At 39.7% G+C, this 27,746-nt stretch overlaps 3 protein-coding genes across 5 annotated transcripts; all 3 read left to right on the forward strand.

Moving 5' to 3' along the window:
- Window positions 1-33: 33 nt before the first annotated feature.
- On the forward strand, window positions 34-6,559 carry LOC102796177 (phospholipase ABHD3-like). 2 transcript variants are annotated; one of them, XM_087851867.1, is made up of 9 exons: window positions 34-225; window positions 2,007-2,167; window positions 2,281-2,463; window positions 2,601-2,646; window positions 4,104-4,216; window positions 4,349-4,522; window positions 4,602-4,650; window positions 4,743-4,908; window positions 5,210-6,559. In XM_087851867.1, the coding sequence occupies exons 1-9, from the start codon at window positions 106-108 to the stop codon at window positions 5,416-5,418; spliced, it is 1,221 nt and encodes a 406-aa protein (XP_087707993.1). In that variant the 5' UTR covers window positions 34-105; the 3' UTR covers window positions 5,419-6,559. The 2 variants fall into 2 exon arrangements, with proteins under 2 accessions (XP_087707993.1, XP_087707994.1); XM_087851868.1 differs by lacking the exon at window positions 34-225 and adding an exon at window positions 275-862.
- Window positions 6,560-7,114: 555 nt separating this feature from the next.
- Window positions 7,115-12,050, forward strand: LOC148098410 (phospholipase ABHD3-like). 2 transcript variants are annotated; one of them, XM_087851865.1, is made up of 9 exons: window positions 7,115-7,488; window positions 8,225-8,385; window positions 8,499-8,681; window positions 8,819-8,864; window positions 9,108-9,220; window positions 9,353-9,526; window positions 9,617-9,665; window positions 9,758-9,923; window positions 10,717-12,050. In XM_087851865.1, the coding sequence occupies exons 1-9, from the start codon at window positions 7,369-7,371 to the stop codon at window positions 10,923-10,925; spliced, it is 1,221 nt and encodes a 406-aa protein (XP_087707991.1). In that variant the 5' UTR covers window positions 7,115-7,368; the 3' UTR covers window positions 10,926-12,050. The 2 variants fall into 2 exon arrangements, with proteins under 2 accessions (XP_087707991.1, XP_087707992.1); XM_087851866.1 differs by having other exon boundaries at window positions 7,115-7,256.
- Window positions 12,051-13,774: 1,724 nt separating this feature from the next.
- prkg3 (protein kinase cGMP-dependent 3) lies at window positions 13,775-27,746 on the forward strand. The gene is made up of 22 exons (XM_006797101.3): window positions 13,775-14,106; window positions 16,021-16,110; window positions 17,767-17,829; window positions 17,945-18,071; window positions 18,155-18,321; window positions 18,475-18,588; window positions 19,590-19,695; window positions 19,877-19,940; window positions 20,081-20,158; window positions 20,298-20,386; window positions 20,984-21,049; window positions 21,223-21,270; window positions 21,420-21,461; window positions 21,593-21,704; window positions 22,790-22,926; window positions 23,015-23,104; window positions 23,250-23,391; window positions 23,511-23,674; window positions 23,889-24,005; window positions 25,441-25,503; window positions 26,215-26,290; window positions 26,945-27,746. The coding sequence occupies exons 1-22, from the start codon at window positions 14,097-14,099 to the stop codon at window positions 27,029-27,031; spliced, it is 2,052 nt and encodes a 683-aa protein (XP_006797164.2). The 5' UTR covers window positions 13,775-14,096; the 3' UTR covers window positions 27,032-27,746.

Here is a 27,746-nt window from a genome sequence, read left to right on the forward strand (position 1 = left end):
ATTGTTTACCCAAAATAAAAGAAGAACGCCTGCGCGCTCTAGAGCTCAACAGTAGATGCTGGTGATGAAGGCATTAAACATTAGTCCATTTCATTCTGTCCTGTCATGTTTCTGACTCATGCGGAGGTATGGAGGACATACTGGGAGTGCGTTTTCACGCCGTACACGGTGATCATCTGCTCCCTCACAGCCGCACTGTACTATCTCTGGGGCCGCAAGTGTCAGGTCAGATTCCGTGGTTACTTTATACCATGATGTTTCCTTTTCACTATGCTACTTTCCAATTAGTTAAAAAAAAAACTTTTTAAAATTAATATGTTTTGTTCAAAAAGGTCTACTTTACCCCTCAGCTGAGTCTTGTACGCTTTTGCGATATATAAAATTAAGTCTGTTTGGTAAAGGAAAAAAAAAATAAAATTAAACCGATCACACCACCGACCACAACTAAAGCTCAAGTTAGTCATCAGTCAACAGTAGCCTCCAGCAATCATGTAACCAGCAGCACTGGGGAGGACCCTGACTTTGCAGTGGATGAGCTCATGCAGATCAAACTTTTGGAAGTACTCCTGTTTCTCTGGCACTAAAAAGAGGTCATTCATCAGCTTGTGCAACAACACTGTATTTATGGACAAAGGTTGCCAGTTACATGTTAATCTTTGAGTTCTGGTGCCTTCAGGCACAGGTGTATAAAATAAAGCACCTGTATGGGTCGTTCTGAAGATTTCGTGAACTCAAGCGTGGTGATGAAATGGGATCTCGCCGTTTCCTTCCTCCTATATATTCCACAATCAACAATCGGTGGTTTTCACACAAACCAAGTGTTTGGGAACCACAACAACGCAGCCAAGAAGTTACCGACCAGGTAAATTAGAGATCGGGGTCGCGTAAAAGACTGACTGTGCCATCACAAAAATATGTAATGTTTGAGTCCACTCGAAAATTGCCAAACAAAAGGAAATGTGTTTGTGACGAGTTTTTCGATCACCCTTTGCACCTAATGTCTCTCCTGTTTCTTTGCAATTAGACGGACATGTTTGCACTTCTATAACACTGGGTGTTTTTTCTGTGAGCTTATTTATCATTGATTGATTGATTGATTGATTGATTGATTGAATCTTTATTTTGAACATGTTAAAAAAGTACAACAACATAGAATTAAAAGAGACAAATAAACAAAGCAAAACAAAAAGAAAACGAGCAACCACAACTACAAATATCTTTTATGTTCAAAAAGGAGCAGGAAGAAGCATGAGCTTATTTAATCCCACCCCTTTTCCACTATCTAGTAATTTATAGACTACCGAAATACCTCCTTGCAATCACATTATATGTCATGTGTATTTTTTTTAATTTTATTTTTTTTATTTATTTTATTTTATTTTTTTATTTTAATTGACTTTGTTGTGTGACCTGTAAACAGGACCCGCATTTGTTTATGTGATACCATTGTGAGCCAGCAAAATGTGCCCCATCTAAATCAACAATAGCTTTGATACTTTATTCCACAAAATTAAAGTCTCTCTTTTATTGATTTCATAAAATTTGAAGAAGATTATGGGTATGAGTAATAATTTGGTAACAGACAGTATATCAACTATATTCATATTAAGCATTGTTCTAAAGTTTAAGTACTTTAAGTTTAAGTATTGGCAGCTGAAGAATTTATCTATGTAAAAAATGCCAAAAAATAAGCAAATATAACAAATTTCTGCACAGACTGTATCAAAGGGAAAAAAGGAGTTTTGATCTAAGACTTATTTTCTGTATGTCAGCCACTCACTGATTACATGTTATTGTGTGACATCACATTAAAGTTTCCAAGTGCAGAGCTGGTATTATTCAGCACACTGACACTGCATCTACATACCACTGATACTGCCATTATTTTCTTTGTACCTTGTTCTGCTCACCTGGTGTGTTTTGGATGTTTTCTTGTCTCTTACAGGTGTGAATCTATAAGCAGCTGTGTTTTTATAACGCCTTCATCTGGTCTTGTGTCCTTTCAGAGACCAGCTCTGGTTTGCAGTGAGGCCTTTAGTGCATTCCTCTACAAGCACTGTCCTGTGGTAGCTGAGCGCTTCAGTCCCACTCCGTGGTGCTGGGGAGGCCGGCTTCAAACGCTGGTCTTTGCTGTCCTCAAATCCAGACCCCCTGTCAGTTATCGCAAGTAGGAAGAAACCTTCTTTTTTCAGTTCACCACTATTTACAAGAGGGTTAAAAATCTTAATCTAAACATTTAATTAAATAATGAATATCTTGTCTCGTCCCTTCATCTCCCAGTGAGCTGATCCGTACAGTGGATGGTGGTCAGATCTCTCTTGACTGGTTGGACAATCAGGCCAGTGTGACCTACCCAGAATCCTCCACGCGTCCCACAGTGCTCATCCTCCCCGGGATTACAGGAAACAGCCAGCAGTCCTATGTGCTTCACGCCGTTAGCCAGGCCACACGCCACGGTTACAGGTCAGCTTCACTCCTCACACAAAATGAAGTGATCTTTAAGCAGCCCTAACAGGAAAGTTTACATTAAGCAGGAAGCTTAATGTAGCTTGTGCCTGGTATTTGCCTGAATTAGTTTTCATAAATACTTTCCTTCCTAGATGTGTGGTCTTCAACAACAGAGGTCTTGGAGGGGAGGAGCTGCTGGTAAGTACAATGAATACCTAATAAATTTATAGTTAAGTAAAATCTAAGTAAAAACTGCCAAAACACTGTTTAAGAAAGAAGCTCATGTTCCAGAATGAACACCTTCAAGCTTGACTGAAATTTGCCCTCATGGAGAAGCTAAATGCCTTCTGGAGAAAACATTATGGTCAAATATTTCAAATATGAAAACACTGTCTGGGGTTGTTTTCCTGCCAGTGGTGCGGGCACATTAAACAATGTGGATGGAATGCTTCTAGTGTATCCAGAGAGTACGCACAGTGCTTCATTTGTTCCACTTTTTTCATGTTACAGCCTTATTCCAAAATTTTTATTTTTCACCACAAAATTCTGCAAAGTAGAACACCCAAGTACTTGGGTGTCAATATTTCTTGCGAGTTTAATAATAAATGGTAAAATGACCTGTATTTGTATAGCGCTTTTCTAGTCCCTAAGGACCCCAAAGCGCTTTACACAACCTGTCATTCACCCATTCATTCACAAACTGGTGATGGCAAGCTACATTGTAGCCACAGCCACCCTGGGGCGCACTGACAGAGGCGAGGCTGCCGGACACTGGCGCCACCGGGCCCTCTGACCACCACCAGTAGGCAACGGGTGAAGTATCTTGCCCAAGGACACAACGACCGAGACTGTCAAAGCTGGGGCTCGAACCGGCAACCTTCCGAATACAAGGCAAACTCCCAACTCTTGAGCCACGATCGCCCCAATAAAAACATAATATGTACATAGGAATTTGCAGCCTTTGCTCAATACTTTGCAGAAGCAGCTTTGGCAGCAATTACAGCTCAGGTCTTTTAGAGTATGATGTTACAAACTTGGCACGCTAACCTTTAGGCAGTTTCTCCCATTCTTCTTTTTTCTATCCAATTGGAGGGGGAAGGTTGGCATACACCAATTTTCTGATCTTTCCAGAGACATTCAATTGGGTTCAAGTCTAGGCTCTGGCTGGTCCAGTCAATGACATTTGCTGAGTGGAAACCACTCCTTTGTTTGTTTGGTTGTGTGCTTTGTTGGAAGATGAACTTTTACCCCAGTATGAGTTCCAGAGCACTCTGGGGCAGGATGTTTTGATATATTACTGAGTTTATCTTGCCCTTGACCCTGACTAATCTCACAAAAAACATCCGCACAATATGATGCTGCCACCACCGCGCTAAATTTGATGTCATGGTATTGGCTGCCTGGTTTCCTCCAGACATAAAGCTTGACATTGAGGCCAAAAAGTTCAAGCTTTTGACCCAACAAAACAATGCATTTGTGACCAGTTTTCTAAGATTAATTTCTTCAGGCATAGTTGGTTTTGGTGTATTTCTTAATATAAATATGGAGAACGTCATCCTCAGTGCACCATTTCACAGCAGTAATAGCACTAACAGAAGATCTGAGGCTTAAGCGCTGCATGTAACTCCCCTCCTGTATCCCTCTGCTTGCTTCAGACACCAGTCACCTACTGTGCTGCCAATACTTCAGATCTTGAGTGTGTGGTGCAGCATGTCAAAGGGCTCTACCCCAGTGCTCCTGTTCTTGGGGCTGGTGTGTCTTTGGGAGGGTGAGTGGGTGCATAGTGTTTCCGCTGGCCTCCATTTCTTGACCTAGATTTGCCGTCTGTGTCTTTCCTCCATTTCTTTTATTATTATTTTTTCAACAATTTTATAATCCCTTTCTTATCACCCTGCTGCAGCATGGTGTTGTTAAACTACCTGGCCTGTAAGCGCACCGAGTCAGGATTGGTTGCCGGTATCACCATCTCCGTACCCTGGGATGCATTGAAGTTCTCCAGCTCGATGGAGGAACCGCTCAACTGGCTGCTCTTCAACAGGCACATCACGAAATCCTTGCACCAAATTCTCAACAGGTCGGATAAGTTATGGTTGCTAAACCTACATTTGCGTTTGTAAATCCAGTTAAATAAAAAACAAATCTGTTTCTCACAGGCACAGGAAGATTTTAGAGAAAGTGGTGGATGTTGACTATGTCCTGAAGGTATGATACATTATGACTCACAGTTTGTCAGTTTCTTAGATGTATAATTGACTTTCCATTCATCGTCATCTTGTTTTCACACCCTCTTGTAGGCTCGGTCCATCCGTGAGTTTGACGAACGCTTCACGTCTCTGATGTTTGGTTATAGCTCATGTATGGATTATTATCGCGATGCCAGCCCAGGCAAAAAGCTCCCCAATACAGCCGTACCCATCCTGTGTCTCAATGCCGCTGATGACCCTTTCTCTCCACAAACTGGTGAGTACACAACAGGAGAGGTGTGTCAGTATAAGCACTGCAATGGGGAAATAACAGCTGTAATGGTTTACTCATAAATGCTGATTCAGTAGGCCTTGTCAGATTTGGCGCACAAAAGATAAATCAAGTTTTGTAATTGTTGAGAATTTATATTCTTCTTCATAACACAATTCCTTTTTTTTTTTAAATGTAATCAAGGATGTTGAAGTCACATGAAAGGTTTCCGATTCACGTGTCTGCTTTGTGTCTACTCTGCTCTCTGTTTATATTCATTTGGACTTCTTCTGTCCTGCTCTCACAGCCTTCCCAGTGTCTATAGTCCAGGATCTTCCTAACGTCGCCCTGGTATTGACGGCACACGGGGGACACATTGCCTTCTTGCAGGGTTTTTTTCCTCGAGGTGAGAACTACACGGAGCGCTTGTTTGGCCAGTTTGTGCACGCAGTCTTTGAACACCGGGAGGAAATGAAGCAAGCCTGTGGTATCAAAGAGGAGCAGATGAAGGACTAACGAGCAATATGAAGGCACTTACACTGAAGTAATACAAGATTTGCAGCTGCAACCCTGCTCATCTACCTCATGACCTCAGGTTCATGTTCTGCAGACAGTCAAATTTTCCTATGATTACACTTTGCATGCTGTAGAGTGTGGATGGGACACCAGTGGTTAATGAGCTGACACTGTGTAAAGACCAGTAACACCCTGTGTGGTGTTTCAGATAATTGTATCTGCTGCCATAAAGTGTAATAATGAATCGTAAGCGTATCATGAGGACCAGATCACTATGTATGTGTGCTCAATGTATTTTTATTAGGAGTAAACTGAACATCAGTTGTTTGTTTGCAGTGATTTCCATGACAGAACCATTTCTGTTTTCAATGCAGTGCCACGTGATGGCCTGGAGATCACGGCCATTTAATACTGACTTTTTGCACTTGTTCCCTGTGCACAGAGATTCCTCTAGATTCTCTGAATATTTTGATCATATACTATGATGAGATATTCAGCGATTTTATGTTATTCTGAAACTTTCACAATTTTTTGCAGATTGGTGAACTTCAGCCCATCTTTACTTCGGAGAAACTCTGCCTCCCTAAGATGCAGAAATATTCCTGACCTGTTGCTAATTAATCTAATAATTTGCTAAACGTTTCACTAGTTGAGAACAAGGTAACATAGGGTTTTGAAATTGACATCGTAGATGTCTAATATGAGGCTGAGGATTAGCGCTGCCAACCACCAGTATTTTTAGTGAATGTTAATTCACGTAATAGGGCTAGTGGGAATATTTTTATGGGTACTTGCACATTTGGTGTCAAAAGACATGAAGGAGGAGGAGAATGGAACAAAGGCCACAACAAACTTTTATGGTGATAATAAATCAACTTGAGGGAAAGGTGGGATAAACAAGAGTAAGTTGAAGTGTACTAAAGGAGAAATGAGGTGAAGAGGGAAAAGGAGATACATTTGTACATACTGAACTGATCAGCACAGGATACATTGTGTGAAATATGAGGCAGAAAGAAGGCAATTCAATTTCATTCAAGTCCTCAGAAGAAAAAACTAATAGATATTTTAAAAATGCCAACTTATCTGATAAAAATAATTATTTTTGTTTTTAAAGTCGTAAATAAACAGAAGTTTCGATCCAAGCTCCACACCAGCTCGTGGCGGTAATGCAATCATTTATGGATTGTTTTTGATTGAATCTTTATTTTGAACTTGTTGAAAAAGTATAACAACATGGAATTAAAACGAGACAAACAAACAAAGCAAAACAAAAGGAAAACGAGCAACCACAACTACAAATAACTTTCATGCTCAAAAAGGAGCAGGAAGAAGCATAAGCTTATTTAATCCCACCCCCTTTTCCCCTATCTAGTAATCAACAGACTACAGAAATCCTCCCTACAATTAAATTATATTTTACGTGTATTTAAAAAAATATTATCTATCTTTATATCTATATATATCTATATATATCTATATCTATATATCTATATATATATCTATATATATATATATATCTATATCTATCTATCTATCTATCTATCTATCTATATATATATATATATATATGTACACTCATTTTCAATAACCCCATAGAAAGTAAAAGAAAAACTATATCTCCATATTTGTAGTTTACATGGATCGTAGCCATGACGTTGACATTGAAGTTGGAGCTTTTGTCCAATCAGGAGCTTCGCCTGTGAAAACTAGGAAGCAGCTGCTCCCGGAGAAAACACCAGACTATTACCTGATGGCTACCGGCGTCTAACGTAATATCGCCAAGGCTGCTGGGAGGAGTCGAAGTACAACATATTGAACGTTAGATGTTTCTGATGAAGGCAGGTTGTCGGGCATTAAATATCATATTCTTTCTGTCTTGTTATTCCGTTGTGTCGGTTAACGACGCCGTCGGCTAGCAGCTCAGCTGTCAACCGCACTTAGACCGTTGTCATGTTTCTGACTCATGTGGAGGTATGGAGAACATACTGGGAGTGTGTTTCCAGGCCGTACACGGTGATCGTCTGCTCCCTCACAGCCGCAGTGTACTATCTGTGGGGCCGCGAGTGTCAGGTCAGTCTCTGCGGTCAAAGTTAGCGGCAAAGACTCCGCCATACATGTTTGGGTACAAAGATTCAGAGCTTTGAGTACAAAGCTCTGAACCTTTTTTTAAAATTAACTTTATTTTGTATAAAATTAAATCTGTAGGTTATAATATTGTAATATGTGTGTTATCTGTGTATGAGATATGATCTTTTATTCTACAAAATTAAAGCCTCTCTTTTATTGATTCCATAAATAAAACTGGAAGAAGATCATGGTTATGACTGATTATTTGGTAATAAGCAGTATATCAGCTATATTCATAATAAGTGTTGCACTTAAGTTTAAGCAGCTAAAGTGAGGATAATTTCAAAGCATGGCCAATAGTAGAATTTGTTTATGTAGAAAATGCAGAAAAATAAATATCTAAAATATCTTCACAGACTGTAAACAAGAAAATATGAATTTTGAATTGATTATATTTGAATACTATTTTCAAATATCTAAAACGTTGGTAAGAGTTATTTTATCATTGTTAGCTACTCGCTAAATGCTATTGTGTAACATTACTTCAAAGTTTCCAAGTTATGTATTTCTTGCAGAGCTGGTCACATCACATCTACATACCACTGATACTGCCATTTTTTTCTTTGTACCTTGTTCTGCTCGCCTGGTGTGTTTTGGATGTATTTTTGTCTCTCACAGGTGTGAATCTATAAGCAGCTGTGCTTTTATAACGCCTTCACCTGGTCTTGTGTCCTTTCAGAGACCAGCTCTGGTTTGCAGTGAGGCCTTCAGTGCATTCCTCTTCAAGCACTGTCCTGTGGTAGCTGAGCGCTTCAGTCCCACTCCGTGGTGCTGGGGAGGCCGGCTTCAAACGCTGGTCTGTGCCGTCCTCAAGTCCAGACCCCCTGTCAGTTATCGCAAGTAGGACAAAACCCTAATTTTTCAGTTCACCACTATTTACAAGAGGGTTAAAAATCTTAATCTAAACATTTAATTAAATAATGAATATCTTGTCTCGTCCCTTCATCTCCCAGTGAGCTGATCCGTACAGTGGATGGTGGTCAGATCTCTCTTGACTGGTTGGACAATCAGGCCAGTTTGACCTACCCAGAATCCTCCACGCGTCCCACAGTGCTCATCCTCCCCGGGATTACTGGAAACAGCCAGCAGTCCTATGTGCTTCACGCTGTTAGCCAGGCCACACGCCACGGTTACAGGTCAGCTTCACTCCTCACACAAAATGAAGTGATCTTGAAGCAGTGCTAACAGGAAAGTTTACATTAAGCAGGAAGCTTAATGTAGCTTGTGCCTGTTATTTGCCTGAAGCAGTTTTCATAAATACTTTCCTTCCTAGATGTGTGGTCTTCAACAACAGAGGTCTTGGAGGGGAGGAGCTGCTGGTAAGTACAATGAATACCTAATAAATTAGAATAATGTCAAATTAGTTTTTAAAAATCTGTAAGTAACATGTCAATACACTCTGAAGGACCCCAGTTGAGTGAGGAAAGTGAGGATTTTAGAGCGGGAGGACAGAAATTAGAAGTAGGAAACTGTGGTGGTCTTGAACTCTGATCCCCCCTGCAAGGATTCTAGCCTTTGGTAGATGGGTTTCAGATTTTCCTGTATCCCTCTGCTTGCTTCAGACACCAGTCACCTACTGTGCTGCCAATACTTCAGATCTTGAGTGTGTGGTGCAGCATGTCAAAGGGCTCTACCCCAGTGCTCCTGTGCTTGGGGCTGGTGTGTCTTTGGGAGGGTGAGTTGGTGCATAGTGTTTCCGCTGGCCTCCATTTCTGGGCCTAGATTTGCCATCTGTGTCTTTCCTCCATTTCTTTTATTTATTTATTTTTAACAATTGCATGATTCGTTTCTTTTCACCCTGCCGCAGCATGGTGTTGTTAAACTACCTGGCCTGTAAGCACACCGAGTCAGGATTGGTTGCCGGCATCACCATCTCCGTACCCTGGGATGCACGTAAGTCCTCTGACTCGATGGAGGAACCGCTCAACTGGCTGCTCTTCAACAGGCACATCACGAGATGCTTGCACCGTGCTGTCACCAGGTTGGATACATTTTGGGTTCCTAAATTTTGTCTAACAGTTTTGCGTTTGTAAATCCAGTTAAATAAAACCCCAAAATCTGTTTCTCACAGGCACAGGAAGATTTTAGAGAAAGTGGTGGATGTTGACTATGTCCTGAAGGTATGATACATTATTACTCACAGTTTATCAGTTTCTTAGATGTATAATTGACTTTCCATTCATCATCATCTTGTTTTCACACCCTCTTGTAGGCTCGGTCCATCCGTGAGTTTGACGAACGCTATACGTCTCTGATGTTTGGTTATAGCTCATGTATGGATTATTATCGCGATGCCAGCCCAGGCAAAAAGCTCCCCAATACAGCCGTACCCATCCTGTGTCTCAATGCCGCTGATGACCCTTTCTCTCCACAAACTGGTGAGCACACAACAGGAGAGGTGTGTCAGTATAAGCACTGCAATGGGGAAATAACAGCTGTAATGGTTTACTCATAAATGTGACGTTTTTCTGATTTTATGGTCCTATTCGAAAAAAACAAGTTGGGAACATTGTGTAAAATTGAATGCTTTACTGAAAGTTGTACAAGCCATCATATTAAAAGTGTACTGCTAAAGAAAACACCTGGTGGGACATTAGTAACACAGTTGGGTATAAATAGAGCATCCAAGGGTGTCTAGGTTTCTCAGAAGTAAAGGTGGGGCAGCGTTTACTACTCTGTTAAAGACTACACGAAAAAATAGTTGACAGTAAAGTTTCTCAAAATAAAGCTGCAAATGATCTTGGAATTTCAGAGAATCAAGCAAACTCTCTGTATGCAGGTGACAAAGCTAAAAACCAAGGCTGATATCTTAAGGCCCTTAGGTCCTAGTGGGTTCATTGCCACAGATTTAGGAACACTACTGAAAACATATGTAAGTGAATACAGTTCAATACTGCATCCACACATGCAAGATAACACTCTCTCAAACCTTTTCATCTTTGTGTGTGAGCTCATTTAAGATGGACTGAAGCGACGTCAAAACAGATGATTGAATTTATCTCTATTATATTAAGAAATGTCTCATTCTTTTTAGCACAATTCCTTTTTTATATGTAATCATGGACGTTGAAGTCTCCGGGTTACAAAAGGTTTCCAGTTCACGTGTCTGCTTTGTGTCTACTCTGCTGTCTGTTTATATTCATTTGGACTTTTTCTTTCCTGCTTTCACAGCCTTCCCGGTGTCCGTAGTTCAGGATCTTCCTAACGTTGCCCTGGTATTGACGGCCCACGGGGGACACATTGCCTTCTTGCAGGGTTTTTTTCCTCTAGGCGAGAGCTACATGGAGCGCTTGTTTGGCCAGTTTGTGCACGCAGTCTTTGAACACCGGGAGGAAATGAAGCAAGCCTGTGGTATCAGAGAGGAGCAGATGAAGGACTAACGAGCAATATGAAGGCACTTACACTGAAGTAATACAAGATTTGCAGCTGCAACTCTGCTCATCTACCTCATGACCTCAGGTTCATGTTCAAGTCATGTAGAAATAGAAAAATGACAGTGAAGTGAATCACTAAAGCTATTTTGAAGTATTTAATACATTTTAGTCAATTTGAAAATATTGTTGGTCAATTGATTGCTACCTACTTTCAGTCACAAAGTCCGTCCGTGCACCGCACACCTGTAGTATGTAGTATGTAGACTGCACTGTAGAGTTCAAGTGCTCTGCTTGTTGCTATTTAAAAAAAGTGAAGAGTTGGTTATTAAAATTAAAAATAGCATTATTGTTGTTTTCTTCTTGCTAATTATGTTTTTTCCCTTTTGCATCAAATGCTTATTTAGTTTTGAGCCTTCAAGAAGTGTTTTCCTCGGGGTTTGTGGCATGCCTTAAAGGATGAAACTTTCCTGTGTTTATACCCTGCATGCTGTACAGTAAACGACCCCAGTGGTAAATGAGCCGACACTGGGTAAAGACCATTAACGCCCTGTGTGGTGCTTCAGTATCTGCTGCTATAAAGTGTAATTAAGTATCGTAAGCATCACACAAGGACCAGATCAGCATGTACATGTACTGAATGTATTTTTATTATCAGTAGACAGTACATCAGCTTTGTTTTTGTATTACCAACAGTGCACTGATTAATATGTAGCTTTACTGTGCTAGGTGGTATTAGTGTAGGATTCATGCCATTTTTGACTGAAGCCACTGCTGGCTATAAAATGAAGTGTTTTCAATCATCGGCATGAAGAAAATAGGTGATAATGGTGCTAATTGGTGGCTTTTAATTGTCAGCGTGAGGGTGGATGAGAATTTAATTTAGCTTTTTCAGAAGTTAAAGAGGCTTTTCATGAATGTCACGAATCCATCAACTATTTGCATGTTTACCACATTCACCTGCCTTTTAATATCTTTTTTTTTTTTTTAAACTCACGCCTTATTTTTAAACTTTATTTATGGGCTGTAAAGACAATCACGGTGTTATTGCAATATCATGTAATGGTGCAATATTTGGGCATTGTATGTTCGATGGTGTATCTTGTAATTACACTACAATTAAAGGGTGATAAAGATCGACTGGTGATTTTTACATCTTGAGTTTGTCTGGAAGCTTCAAGTGGCCGTTCACTGCGATCGATAGCAAGTCGCAGCAGGTTTATTTTGTTATAGCACGTATCACCAGGTTTGACCTGTAGTGGAAAAATGTTATAACCCATATGTCAGGGAACAAGCAGTAAAGCATAAAGGACACAGGTGGTTTTAATTCAAAAAAAGGGGTTTTATTGACCCAAAAATATGAAAATATAGTTAACAAAGCCAAAACTTAAACAGGCAGACCAATAAAAGAGGTCAACTCAATAGACTAAACTCAAGATAATAATTAACAAAACCTCAAACAAACATATGATAAACTGACCTGCTGAAAATACTGGCTTAGCTAAACAAAATGACACACACGGGGGAAAACACGATGGCTGCCATATAACCAACAAATACAAAACAATTAAACAAACATGAAACACCCCCCCAGGCAATGAAGCATGTGGGGCTATCCAATTAGGCTGTCAGTGGTACTTCAGGTCTCCCAGCCCTTTGCCACACCTTTTGCCAGACAGGAGGAGAAGCCAACCCCCAGATAACTCAAACAAAGAAAGATGTATTAATATAACATAAAACAGAACTTTGACCTTGCAAGGTTAATATGTGTGCACGCCATATAAACATTGGAAGGTGTCATGGAAAAATAAATAAATTTAATAAAGAAACAATATTGAACAGTAAGTAGAATATTTTAAAGTAGTGACTGTAAATTAAACTAAGGTGAATCAACTGGTGGTGAGGTGTGGAGCTTACCATGTGTGGCATGCCATCACACCATATGCTGCCTGTCACTGAGTTACCCTTCACTTGCACCGCTGAAATCCAAGGCCTTTAATCTCTGAGCGCTCGAGTCATTAATGTCGCAGATTAACCAGGAAGATATCAATAATTAACTGTGAACAATAAAGGCCCACGCCCTTTGTCACAATGCTAACCCTCTAACCTCATTTAGAGTCATTTGTGGCCTAGAAAACATCCAGTGGAATTTACTCTGTGGAAAAACAGGAACCTGAAGGAGTAGCCGCTTTCCAAATCTGGCAGATAAAATCTACCCTAAAATAGTTCCACACTACCCCAGCTCTTATGTGAATGCAGCCATTTGGAAGAAAGGTGCTTGTTGCAAGCACATTTTTTCTTTCTAAAGACAAAAATGTGAAGGTAGAAGAGTGAGGACTTGTGCAGCTTTTATGCTTCTACTTCAGCTTTGTGGCAGCTTTTGCAGTGACTTGTTTGCTTGTGCTCCCACTTTAATTTCCTCACTTCTCTGTCATCTGCGTCAGCGAGAAACAATTATTGCTAATAAACGTCACAGTAATCACAAATCAGTTCCTGTTTTTTTTTTTAAGGTAACAAAATAATGTGAATGAGGTATAAAAGAAGCACCCTGGTACGCTTTTCTTCTACTTGCCCGATGTGTTCTTTCGGGATGAATAACGTGCTGCAACATCACACTTTAGCTGTGTGTTTTCTCAACTGAGCATAATTTTTACAGCCCAGCTTTCTCTCCAGCTCATCCTCCTCCTCCCTCCTCCTCCTCCTCCTCTTCTTCTCCTTCTTGTACTCCTGCTGCCTGTATTCCTCTACCTGGTGTGATAGGAGGAGCCTCAGGTTATGGTTAATGATTCAACACCAGAGCCGTGGAGATTGATAGATACAGAAAAAGAAGGAAAGATTTAGTGAGAGAGAGCGAGAGAGAGAGCTGGAGAGAAGTAAAAATAGTAAAGCTGTAGACGGGGAAATGTAAGCTGAGAAAGTATGCAGTGGCAAGAAAAGTAGAAGAGTAGTAGAGTATTGATAGAGAGTTTGCAGGCTGCATGCGGTGTGTCTGCTCAGGTGTGTCCAGTCTGTAGCTCATCTGGGGTTCAAGCAGGTCAGAAAAACTGCACAGAAAGCCAAAAACTTCTCTGCAGTGGAAAAGTGGATATCGTTGAGCAGCTCAAGGTGATTATTTGGCTCCTGTGATCCATGCGGCCTTCATAGGCAGGACATTAGATCACCTTGTCTGCTGATCACACCATGCCTGCAGGTGAGTGTGGCTTCAGTCTATTCGTCCACAGATTACGTGCAAACAGTGTCTCAGAGTTGTAGATTAGGTCAGACAGGCCGCCTTCAGGCGTTTATCGGTTCTTTAAATATATTACCGCTGTGTTCAGCTTAAGTTTTATTACTTTTTGATTTACTACAGCGATTAACAAAACGTCATATCTGAGAAAAGGCTGCCTAATAAAGACAAAGCACATGACTTCCTTCCAGGTTTCTATTACAGAGTATCTTATGAGAATTCAGCTGTAGTTACACATGGCCATGAATTAATAATGAAGCAGTATGAAGTGGACTGTATGCTGGCTGTGTCAGTATAATGGTAGCTGGCATCATGTTCCTGCTGTGCAGCTGAAAAGCAGACACAAATATCTGTTTTTCTTTCTTTTTTTCTCTCCTTTTTTTGGCGTTGTCTGCTTTAATATCATGTTTCCTGGGATCCTCCAAGATCATTTACCAGATATATGAATATACGCATGTTAAATGAATGTTGCTCACTTTTAAAGTTCATTCAGTATTTAAATAATAACCTGTTTTGTTTTTTTGTTTTTTTTATTTTATTTTATTTTTTACCATTGTAACAAAAATAACAAACATGCACCAGTGAAACAGCAAATATTCAAACAGAAATACAGCCACCTACCTATCAGTTGCCCCAGGGCTGAAGAATAACTGACCATTGAGTGTCAACCTGCAGGCACTAAAGGTTATCATCTCAATCAGCTCAGATTGTCTTTCTCAACAGCTACAAGTTCCTAGAAAGTTTACAAATTGTGTTTGTGCACGGCTCTGTCTTAGTGTGTGCTTTGGTGACAATTTAACGAACCACCCTGAGGCAAATCTGATATTCAAGTAAGCATGTAGGGACATATTTTAATGATCTGTGTAAACTGACCATCTTTTTCTTTTCTGTAACACATTTATGAGCTCTGTGCACTGCAGTCACGTCGCTTTCTGTACTGAAATCCCTGGAAAAATATCTAGTTTAGGCCGCTGTACATGTCTTTTTTAAGTGCCCATGCTCCCTTGCAGAAGAGGAGCTGTTTATATTTCCCTGCTGGTGTTTTACAAAATGACTTTATGAGTTTAGTTTAATCTTAGGCCTGTCCAATGTTCAGGGTGAGGCAGCAGTAACCTGGGGTCATACGATGTGTGCCGTGAACACAGGCAAACACCCTCTCCAGCTGGGTTTTTACTGTGTGTTTAGTAAAATGGTCACATATCCAAGTGTGTTTGTATTGATTGGAGTGTTAAAAAAAAGAAAAAAGAAAAGGAATCTTGTTTGCAGAGATTCTTCAAACAGGTCACCTCGATTAAGAGAGGTATTGGATCTGACTTGTGGTTAACTTCATTGTTAATCTCATGCAGCAGTGCTAATGAATCTGTCAGTTAATATGACCTGCTTATGCATAGTCACAGAGGGTTTTTTTTATGCCTCACATTAGTGTAACAACCCACAACCAGCAAATATAAATAATATGCATATAAACGCAAAGCCTGGAAAAAGCGATCTATCATTTAAGGGGTTTTTATACAGCTTTGACAGGTTTTGTGTCATTATCAGTCACAGAAACTGTAACAGATCTTCAGCAAATGCTGGTAGGGTGTGACAGCACTCAGAAAGCACCCCGTTGACTGTCCATCATTAGTCTGCATTATTCAGCAAGGCTCTTGCTGTGCGCTGCCAGTGAAGTAGGGTTCAGTGCTTTGAGAAAAAGGTATCAACACAGTTACAGTTTAAATATCACCCTTTATGGCTTTGTGTGTAGGAGTTTCCACAAATATCACAACAACTGGGGCTACATTTTATGTCTGTGTTCAGGTGCATAATTTATACAACTTCTCGTTTTCCTGTAATATGAAATTCTCCCATAAATCTTTATTTTTAAAAAATCTGTAGCTATGGAGAAGCAAATAGAGGAGCTGAAGCAGCAGCTAGAAAAGCAATGTCTGATCAACAAAGAGCTGCAGAGGCAAAATAAGGACCTAGGTGAGTACAACAATAACTATATAAGCTTTAAATATTGTAGCGATGTCATTGTGCAATAGCAGGTTCATTGAGGTGAATATTGGGATATATATGAATACATGAATTAAAGGTGGAGCTCTTAAAGTTCTGAAGGTTGAGTTCAAATTTAGAGAACCAGAATGAGGCCTTCACAGGACTTTTACTTTACTTAAGATCTTTTATCCTGTCTTCCTTCTCTCACCCCAACCGGTCGCAGCAGATGGCCGCCCCTCCCGGAGCCTGGTTCTGCCGGAGGTTTCTTCCTGTTAAAAGGGAGTTTTTCCTTCCCACTGTCGCCAAAGTGCTTGCTCATAGGGGGTCATATGATTGTTGGGTTTTTCTCTGTATCTATGAAGCGCCTTGAGGCGACTTTTGTTGTGATTTGGCGCTATATAAATAAAATTGAATTGAATTGAATTGAAGATGTGAAATCAGTGGAACTTAGACAGGTAGACATGGTCAAGACAAACGGCTGAAGCAGTTTGAACAGGAAACTTCATGTGCTCACAGAAACTGGATTAGAGAAGATTCCCTGGTCTGATAAGTCTCCACTTTTGCTGCTTGTTTTGGATGGTAGATGGTCAACATTTCACATCAACATCAAACCATGGATCCATGATCTGGTGATGATGGTGTAATGGCATGGGAGATATTTTCTTGGCACACTTTGGGTGCCTTAGTATTAGATGTGCATTGCTTGCTGACTATGTCCATCCTATTATGACCACATGTCCATCCTCTGGTGGCTAATGTGATCTCAAACTGGTTACTTGAACATGAGAGTTTCACTGTACTGAAATGTCACCTTGGGATGTGGTGAAAATCATGCCATGGATGACATGTGACAAAATCATGTGATGCTGTCAGGTCAATATGGAACAAAGTCTCTGAGGATTGTTTCCAGCACCATGATGAATCTATGTAATGAAGAATTAAGACAGCTCTGATCCAACCCAGTACTAGCAACATGTACCTAATTATGTGATTGATGAGTGTAAAATGTTGGAGGGATGCAACTAAAATGTTAGACTTTTTTTTTCTGATCATGGCCAGAGATCAGTTATTAGCATGGATCAGTTATTAGCATGGATCAGTTATTAGCATGGATCAGTTATTAGCATGGCCCCACTGTACATAAAACACAGAGTACACATGTAGAAAACCATGCAGTCCATCATCGGTTTATGGGCTTAAACCACAATGAGAGATGGATCAGGCTGATAAATGGATGACATTATATACTCATGAATGGATGACATTGCATAACTTTATGACTTGTCAGTCATAAATGTATCCATGCACAATGCATGCTTTATGTTATTTGTCTTTGATTGTGATCTTAATTGACAAAAGTGACATCAGTATGTGGCTCAAAGACTCGAAACCAGTGATTCATAAAATAAACTCACTATTAAGGTATTTAGTGAAGTCATAAATCAAGAGACAACTAGGGTCATTCTAGGGTGATTCATTACGTTTGCATTCAGAGGAGTGGATCCCTGCAGGCCATTAGAGAGAATTTACGTTGGCTTCATGTTTCAGACCCATATCCATCTTTTATATACAAAGCACAGAAATCGTCACTTTTAACGTGTTTTGCACATTTAATATGTGTTTTTTTTCCCTTCACATTCACAGAAAAACGACTCACCGAGAAAGAGAAACTCCTGCAACAACTGCAGAGTCAGTATCATGATCTCGGTAAGCAGCTCTTCACGGGAACACAGAACAGGGACACATCTACTTATCTACTTACACACATGATTGATGCGATTTCTAATGGCGATCTGTAACCATCCATTTGTTTCTGTTACAGACTTTCCCTCTCAGACCGGTAATGAGATTGAACCTGAGGTCAGGAAGAGCCGTGCAGCTGTCATAGCTTCAGAACCAATCCCGGAGAACCTGGAGATTAAACGGGCGAGGGTGAAGAAAAATGTCAGGTCAGCATCAGCACCTTTCCAACAACTTATATAATACCCAGTTTGTATGTTGTAGATGACTTCTTTGAACTTTCTATCGGCAGTGAGACGAGCCTAATTGTCAAAGCTATCCAGAAGAATGACTTCCTGAGCCGGTTAGATGATGAGCAAATAGCCATGATGGTGGACCTGTTAAAGGTATCTCACTTCAATCCTGGAGATGAAGTCATTCAGGAAGGCTCTGAAGGAGACAGCATGTACATTGTGGCAGGTGGGGACACACCTTAGTATGAATGTCTGTCTTTTTATCTGTGATTGCTCCATGTATATACGGAAGATTTTTAAAACTGGGTCATTAACTTCTTACAGCATCATTTCACAAATAAGCAAATTTTAATATCATTTTTTCCCCCTTTCTTTATAGCTGGTGAGCTTTCTGTGAGCCAGTCTGGCCGTGACCTCCGAACTCTAACTAGTGGTGATGTTTTTGGAGAGCTGGCGATTCTGTACAACTGCAAAAGGACAGCAACAGTCAAAGGTCAGCCTGTATAATGATGCCTCCTGGAGGGTTTTGCAGAGGGTTGTAGTGATTGTATTATATAGTATTATGTAATTTATGTGGAGACATATCTGTATGTATAATATAGGACCACATATGTTCTACATATGAGATAATGGATGAACTTTATGACAGAAATACATAGCAATACATTGGAGGAAAACTGCCCAGCATGTTAACAACAAAACGTCAACCTAACTCTAGAGTATGGTGGGGAGAATACCATAGTTTGCTTTGGTATTTGGACACCTTATAGTCACTGAGGGGAGAACAAACTGACCAACAATAACACTTCTGAAAAAGAAGAAACTCTTATTTTGAAAGGACCCAAAGAGTATCCTGATTGAAATTGGCTTAGTGTGGTTTTGGGACTGGTTGTCCAAAATCCCCAAAACGGATGCAGAAAACATGTGAAGGAGGATGTTGCTGCTTATCACAAACTCTTGGAGTCGCATTTTGATATAATGAACATGCCTTGTGCTATGAAAGGTAGCAGCTTTTTCGGACAATGAAATGTAAAATGTGACAAAACCAAAACAATAACATAACTTTACAGCGACAGAAAAAAATAATAGCTTTTCAGTCACAGTAGGTTTGTAAGAAAGGTGTGTTCAAGTACATCCTTTTACAATGCAATCCACCCGTGGGAAGGCAGTTTTCTCCCATCTGCAGCAAGCTTGTCTCTCATTTATCTCACTTTGTCATATGAGTTCTGCGATGGTGATGGAGTGCATCTGCCTATGGTTTTATGTCATTTATTTCAGATTTCATCTATTACATCTGAACAGTATTTGTGAATTTTCAATCAAATCAAACCCCAATAGTTTTAAAGGTTCAATCAGTTTTTGTTACAGTTGTAGTTAAATTAATCCAAGAGTTCAAATGTCTTAATCGTAAAATATGCTTCAAAGTTTACCGAGTCCACTGCTCTTTTTATTTTTGTTTATTTTTATCTCTATTATTGTGCGCTCATATTGCAGCAAAGACACCTGTGCATTTGTGGTGCATGGAGCGACAGACCTACAGAAGCATTATGACCAACAAGTCCAAGAAGAAACGAGAACAGCTCATGGGCTTCCTGAAGACGTGAGTTTCTAGACTCTGCAGCCGTGATAAAACTTTCATCCTCCTCAGATTCTCCTCAGATTCTCTCCTCAGATTCTCTTTGTAACTCTATCATAACAGTGTTGGCATTTTTCGCTGCACTAATGGAGCAAATGCTTCCCCTATTTCTAATTTTCTCTTAAATTCCCACTTGCCATTTCAGGGCCCACACTCTGAAGGACCTGAATGATGTCCAGTTGTCCAAAATCATTGACTCCATGGAGGAGGTGTGCACCTCGATGTCTTTTTTTGCTACGACACAACAGACTCAAATACGCTGAACACAAGGATGTTTTCTTTTAGCTCTTGGAGTGAATCTGAAAGTACACATTTTTCTTAATATTATTTTTAATTCTGCCTCTTCTAGGTGAAGTACCAGGACAAAGATGTTATAGTTCGAGAGGGAACAGAAGGAAACGCATTCTACATCATCCTCAAAGGAGAGGTAACAATATCTTAACGTGCGTCTTTGGCCAGTCACACCCAGAGTTTTTATCCAGCCTATTTCACAAACTCATATTTCTCTTGTGTGCATAACGTTTATTCTTTCCGTTTGTTTGCCTGTGTGCGTGTTTCCCCTTCAGGTGTTGGTGACTAAGAACGTGAACGGTCATCAGAAGCAGATTCGCAGGATGGGAAAAGGGGAGCATTTCGGGGAACAGGCCCTCATACGGTAACCATGGAGACACAACACATGCCTGAGGACATTTGCGAGAGCCTCGTGCAGCACGATGTGCTCCTCGCGCCTTCCTCAGCTGCTGTCAGCTGTGACATTTTATTCTGCAGATTCTTCAGATTATCCTCCGAATGCTCTCTGGTGACGGAAACATCATGTTTTTCCATAAATTGCGCAGTTCTGCTAAGATGCAAATGAGCCATTGAAGCAAATTTATTGCTGTGGCTGTCAGTAGAGGTGCATGCATACAGAAACACTGTGTGTGTGTGTGTGTGTGTGATCCTCTGGTGGAATAACAGAGGTTGTTTTGATTATACAAGGAGGATATTGGATTTTTAATAAATATCAAATATCATCTAGCTTGTGTTGTCTGCCTCTAATTTGCAGGACCTGCAGCACCATCGCAATTTCACTGGGAATTATTTTTCTCAAAATAATGCAGTACTTTTTCACATTGCATATTTTTTAATCTACATATTAGTATTTGCTAATATATGTTATTCAATTAAAATATCTCTATGAGGTTCTCTTTCTGCAGCTGTATTCACTGCATTTCCACAGACTTGAATTTTGGCAATGCTTTTTGTCTTGCAGCGAGGTCTCGAGGACAGCAACCTGCACTGCCGACGGCCCTGTTACCTGCTTCTCCATTGACAAGGAGTGAGTCTGACCCAGCACTCAATTCCAACAGTAACCGAATGTGATAGTGACAGTGACAGCTGTTGCTCCTGGAGAGGACAATTCTTCGGTGGCTTTACAGTGTGTTTGCTGTCTGTTGTGTTTTCCCACTTGCGTACTGATGCACGGCTTGACTAATGATGCCTTTTGTTTAGGGTATTTGAAGAAACAATTCCCGTAGAGCACCTGGAACTCTTTGATGAGTATGTATTGAAAAAAAAAAAAGCACTGTTGATTGCATAACCACAATTTGTTTTTTCCTCCACCTTACCGAGAGTGTGACGTGGAGATAAAATAGACTGCCCCAGTTAGTTTCCTGCTCATATCCTGTCAAATTTATTTTCACTTCCAGCTCCAAAGTGATGCAGGAGGCGCAACCTCCAGAAAAGTCGAGGTGAGTGGCTGTTGAAGGTGAAGGTTAAAATATGTTACAAAACCAACAATCAGTCACCAGAATAAGCTCATTAAGCAGTTATTAGTGAAAACAAATCTAAAAAATAAAATAAAATCACCACTCTTTCTCAGCCCCAGCTCCACTCTGAGATTGAAGGATCTGGTTCCAGTCTTCTATCAGGAGGGTCGCTATCAAGGAGATCCTGTCACACTTGGAGTTGGAGGATTTGGCCGTGTGGCGCTGGTCAGTTGTGCATCTTGTCTGGGTTTAAAAACACACAAAATATATGTATATATATATATATTTTACCATTTATTAGAAAGGTAGAAACTACAGAGGTAGTTTTCACCATCACACCAGAGCAGGGTTAACACAGTCATAATGGATGATGTATTATGGTCCCATGTGTCACAACTGTTTGAGCTACCGAAATGGAAAAAGGACATAATAATTATAGCCATGTTTACTCTACATTGGCATGTGAAAGTTGCTGTTGTAAAGAGAGGCTCTGTCAGCCTACTGTAAACACTGATGTGATGTATAAGGTAGTCTGTGAACTGCTAAAGGTAATTACTCCCACAGTCAGAAAAAAATTACAATTTGTTGTTCAGCTAACTTGTGCTCAGCTCTAACCCCTCATTTTAGTTACTGTCGCATTAGCCACTAAACGTTTATGTACTCTAACATATATGGACATTTCTCTCATTTGCAGTAAATCCAAATCCCCAGTTCCAAAAATGTGGGGACACTGTGTGAAATGCAGTGCAGAATGCAATCATTTGAAAAGCTCACAAACCTGTATTTTAATCACGATATAAAAGAAGCAAAACATATCAAAAGTTAAAAATAGGGAAATGTACGACTTTCAGAAAAAAATATTAGCTTGTTTTGAATTTCATGGCTGCAATGTGTCTTGAAAAAGTTGGGATAACTTGTTTCCTTTTTAGTCCAGAGTACAGGATGTTTTCCAAAAAAGAAGTTTAAATTTTGATTCGTCTGACCACAGAACAGTTTTTCACTTTTCCTCTATGCATTTTAAATGAGCTCTGTCCTGCAGAAGACTGGTGTTTTTGGATCTTGTTGTTTGTATGGCTTACTCTTTCCATGATAGCGCTTGAACCCTATCCTCCTTGTGAACGGCCCCTCTGCCCCTCTACCCTGCTGAGAATCTCTCCCTGTCGAAGATGCTCAATTTATACCCAACCATATTACTTTGTTACATTGTTACCTGACATGAGAACTTAAACATTTCACACATTGTCACGATTTTTCTTTGGAACTGGGGTTGTAAAATATTTAGCACTGATGACTGTTTTTGCTCTTCTAAGATGACCACCCTGCCCCATGGAAAATATTACGCCGTGAAGCGAGTCAGCAAGAAGCACATTGTTGCCAAGAGACAGGAAGAGCACATGCTGTTTGAGAAGAAGATCCTTAAAGCTGTGCAGTGTGAATTCATCGTCAGGTATCAAAGATATGTGGACTGCAGTGTTTTAAATCCATCGGTTGAGCGAAGAGCACATGAAAATGTTTTCTGCTCTCGCTGTTTCTAGACTTCATGGAGCTTTCAAAGACACACGATACATCTACATGGTGATGGAGTTCTGTAGTGGTGGAGAAATCTGGACCAAACTCAAAGAAGTGTAAGACGAAAAGTGAAATGATGCTCTACATTTGGAGTTCCAAAGTTAAAATACATACTTTTTTGTAGAAGCTGTAGCAGATGGAAGTTTACAGAAACTTTTAAGAAAACCGTTGTCCAACTTATTGCATCTTTGTGAATGTTAGGGGTCGTTTTGACGAGCCTGTCGCTGTGTTCTGCACTGCCTGTGTGGTGGAGGCCTATGCTTACCTCCACAAGAAGAACATCATGTATAGAGACCTAAAGCCTGAGAACCTGATGCTGGATGCGAAGGGCTACGTCAAACTGGTGCGTCTTTACCTGTAAACAAGTTTCTAAAGCAAACAAACTTTTTTTTATGTGAATTTCAGTTAATGAAGACTTTATCATCACATTTGATTCTTGTGTGGCTGCTTGTCACCATCCAGGTTGACTTTGGTTTTGCAAAGGAGCTGGTTCGGGGTGAGAAAACCTACTCATTTGTTGGTACTCCTGAGTACATGGCTCCAGAGATCATCAAGAACCAGGGACATGACTTTGCAGTTGACTTTTGGTCTCTTGGCATCCTGATTTTTGAACTATTGGCAGGAAGGTAATAATAATGATAATAATACTTTTTTTTTTTTTTTTAAAACAACAGAGACATAAAATAACCTTAATGTTTACCAGCAGATGGCAGCAGCACTGTATGGCTTTTTCAGAGCTCAGTGTCTCACAATTTCAGGTTTCAGTCTTTTTAATACCATTCAATAAAAATTAAACATTTATTAACAACACGTTTTTTTTTTCTGTTTTCAATTTGTCAGTCCTCCCTTTTCAAGCTCAGAGCCCCAGAAGATTTATGCCAAAATTTTGGATGGGGAGCTCCATTATGCACCTTATATGAGCGAAGCAGCCAAGTCCATTATCAGTAAACTGTGCAGGTAAGAACAGCTGAGTTTATTGACAGCACATAGATTACATTTTCATATAGGTCACTGATAATTGTGGAAAAAAGAAAAATGGAATTAGATCGTATGAAATTTTCACTCAGTGGCAACTTCATTATCTACACCGTCCTAGTACTGGATTAGACCCCTTTTTGTCTTATTTGTGGCATAGATTTAACAAGGTGCTTAAAACATCCTCAGAGATTTTGGTCCATATTGGCATGACAGCATCACACAGTTACTGCAGATTTGTCAGCTGCACATCCATGATGTGAATCTCCTGTTGCACCACATCCCAGAAGTGCTTTTTACACTAAGATCTGGTACCTGTGGAGGCCGTTTGAGCACAGTGAACTCACTGTAATCAGTTTGAGATGATTTGAGGTTTGTGATATTATTGCATATTAGCTTGCAAGAAGCAGCCATGAGAAAATTGGTACACTGAGGTGTTAAAGGGATGGACATGGGTAGTATTAATAGTCAGGTAGGCTTTAGCATTTAAAACAGAGATTTCAAAGTAACTTCTACATCGTGGGCCACAGTTTGATCTTAAGTGGGCTGGACCAATGAAATGTGTAAAATTACAGAAAACTATATCTAGTAGTTCACTGCACACACTGTCCCGTAAGTATACAATATAGTTTTTGTCAATGTCTGTTTTTGTCTGTTTTTGCTGACTGTGAATTCAATGTAAAAACTGACATTTCTAGAGTAGAGTGGATTTAATTACTTACGTATAGTATGGATGGCTGTAGGGAAGGCCTTTATCAAAAGCTGTAAAACTGATGAGATTAAAAGTTTAAAATTCTCTAAACTTTGCCGATTCTGGTCCCCGGGCCTCATGTTTGACAACCTGGTTTAAACACAAAATTATTAAATGGCCAGAAAAAGAAAACTAACAAAAGAAACTATCGTTCGCTGGATATTTTCTCTTTTTTTGACCATTCTCTGTAAACTCTAGAGATGGATGTGTAGGAAAAAATCCCAGTAGATTTTCAGTTACTGAAATACTCAGACCAGCCCGTCTGGCACCGACAACCACGTTCAAAGTCACTTAAATTACCTTTCTTCCTCATTCTGATGCTAAGCTTAAACTGCACGTCTAAATGCATTGGTTTGCTTCCATATCATTGGCTGATTTGAAATAGAATTCACAAGCAGTTAAGCAGGTGTACCAAAAAAAAACTAAAAATCCCCCAAAATCTTGTCGGTGAGTTTGCTTGTTTGGAAATGCCACAGTGCCTCAAAGTACAGTGTGAATAATGAAAAATGACAAAAATGTCTGAAAAACAAAGCATTCCATCATTAGATGCATTTGTATTTATATAGAAATATATTTGTAATAATACACACCTCTTGAAAAATGAAAGCTCATGAAACCAAAAGCAGTTTCTGAACTGCCTTCTCTCTGAATGATGCATTTTTTCAGACCTCGGCCTGGTCAGAGATTAGGAAACACCAAAAATGGGATAAAAGATGTCCGGCATCACAGGTAACCATGGCAACACTCTCTTCTTTGGTCACCTACTGCTGCCTGTACTGTAGTACATTACACTACACCACCAGTCTGAACCACTGGTACAACCAAGATGTATCCATGCTTTCACGTTGTTTATGCCAGATTCTGAATCTACTATACAAATGTTGCATCTGAAATCGAGAGCAGAAAGCTGAATTTCCAAACTTCCATCATCCAATTTTGGTGTGAATTGTAATGTCAGTTTCCTGAGCAATTCTGCTTACCTTGGTTGTCACCAGTTGTTATCTGATTTACTGTTGCCTTCCTATCTAACTTGAAGCAGGCCAGCTATTCTCCTCTGACCTTTGGCATCAACAAGGCATTTTTGCCTAAATTGAACAGGCAACAGTAATTTTATACATTTACTAATCTGTAATGATAAACATTATGCACCTTTCCACCTCAAGTGCATAGCACATACAATGCTGTGTAATTATTATAGCGGTATTACTATAGAGTGAGTACATTTACTACAATAAATATATACTATGTGAAAAATAGGGAAGTGATTAGCAGTCGAAAGTTCTTTATACAGAAAAACAGCATGGTGATTTTGTCTTTATAGATTATGTTTCTACACTGCTGATTGAGCCTTTTTACCTTGTTATTATTTTATGATTATAAAAGCATGTTTAATAATAATAATAGTAATAGTAATGACAAAATCTCCCTTTTTATCTTCAGGTGGTTCAGCAGTATGAACTGGCACAAGCTGCGTGTGGGTCAGCTTGAGGCTCCCACAGCACGGCTTATCCGCAAGGCAAGTCAATCCAGTGTTACTCTTACATGGAAAGCAGAATTCTTTTTTTATGTTATAGAAAGCGAAACAAAAGAAGGACCGCAGGCAGGATTGTGTGGAACAAATATTACTGGTTTTCGCAGTGGCTAAAGAACTTTTTGATACATGAAACCCACTGTGTATTCAGACTATATTAACAAAACCTGGGTCTGAAAGGTTATTACACACTGCATGAACATGAAAAAATAGAAAGTCCAAATGAAAAAAAAAACCCTAATTTTTTCACCCTCATATCATTACTGCCCCCAGAAAGAAAATTAGCCTATCGTAGTTGCTCCAGTTTCTTGCTCTTCTTGTCCTCATCCTCTTCCTAGTCATGTGTTAAGATAAAAAAAAAAACCTGTAGGATTATTCTTTCAAATGAACATTTAAAAATATTTTACTAAATGCTTCATTCAAAAGTAAATGCTTCTTTAAAATAAATGATCAACTCCCCAAAAATGTTGAATCTGCTTCATTGGGACTATGTGGGTGTTATTTGGAGAGATGTACTTTTTCACACTAGCCGAACTTTGTTAAAATGAGGGGATTTAAGAGTGTTTAATATTACTGATTAGAAATAGATTACGGGATAGGCTGTTTTATGAGCTTCATTAACATTTCATCCTCTTTCAGGGTCCCTGCTACATCAACTTTGATCGCTTCCCTCATGATCAGACGAAGGCGGAAGAGGAGTTCTCTGGCTGGGACCGTGACTTCTGATTCTGATATCTATGTTAAAGGATCAAGAAGAGATCCCCATATAGGATAATTGTAGGTGGCCTGAGCTGGGGCCAAAACAGGGCTAAAGTCATATGAGGGTGGGAAGAATTTCCTGTTTGGAAAAAACAAAACAAACAACCAAGTTGATTTCAATTTGATTATTGGAGTGAAACTGTATCGAATCATGCACTTTAGACGTGTGCCGAAATTCCTCTTTTGCTATTCAAAAACAACCACAAAGGTGGATAAGGGGCAAAAATATGTAAATGTGTTACAAGAACATGGTACAACATTTTGTTTCCAAATACAGTCCAAGTCAATTTGGTGTCTGGTGGAGAAGTGCCAATAAAAACATCTATATAACACTTTTTACTGATTCCAATAAAAACACCCATCCCTGTGTTTAGTGGAGAGTTTCTGTCATATGGTACAACTTGTACCAAACAACAAAAAAACCCTGTCCTTATTAAACCTGGAAATTTCTAATGCCATAGCTGTAATGTATGTCTGTGTCTATTGTTCCTTTGAATCTTTAAAGTTTTAAAGAAAGAAAAAGTGCTTATCCTCTTGATTAAGTTGTTTACGTTACACTGTTACTTTCTTGTGGTGTTAGGCCTTGATTTCTAGATAAAAAGATAACTGAACATCATGATGAAGAATACCTTTTTGATTGAAGATAAAGAAAAATTGCCCTTATACACTTGATTCAGCTCAA

Source organism: Neolamprologus brichardi, chromosome 15 (assembly GCF_056152115.1).
Source record: "Neolamprologus brichardi isolate AB-2024 chromosome 15, ASM5615211v1, whole genome shotgun sequence".
NCBI lineage: Eukaryota > Metazoa > Chordata > Actinopteri > Cichliformes > Cichlidae > Neolamprologus > Neolamprologus brichardi.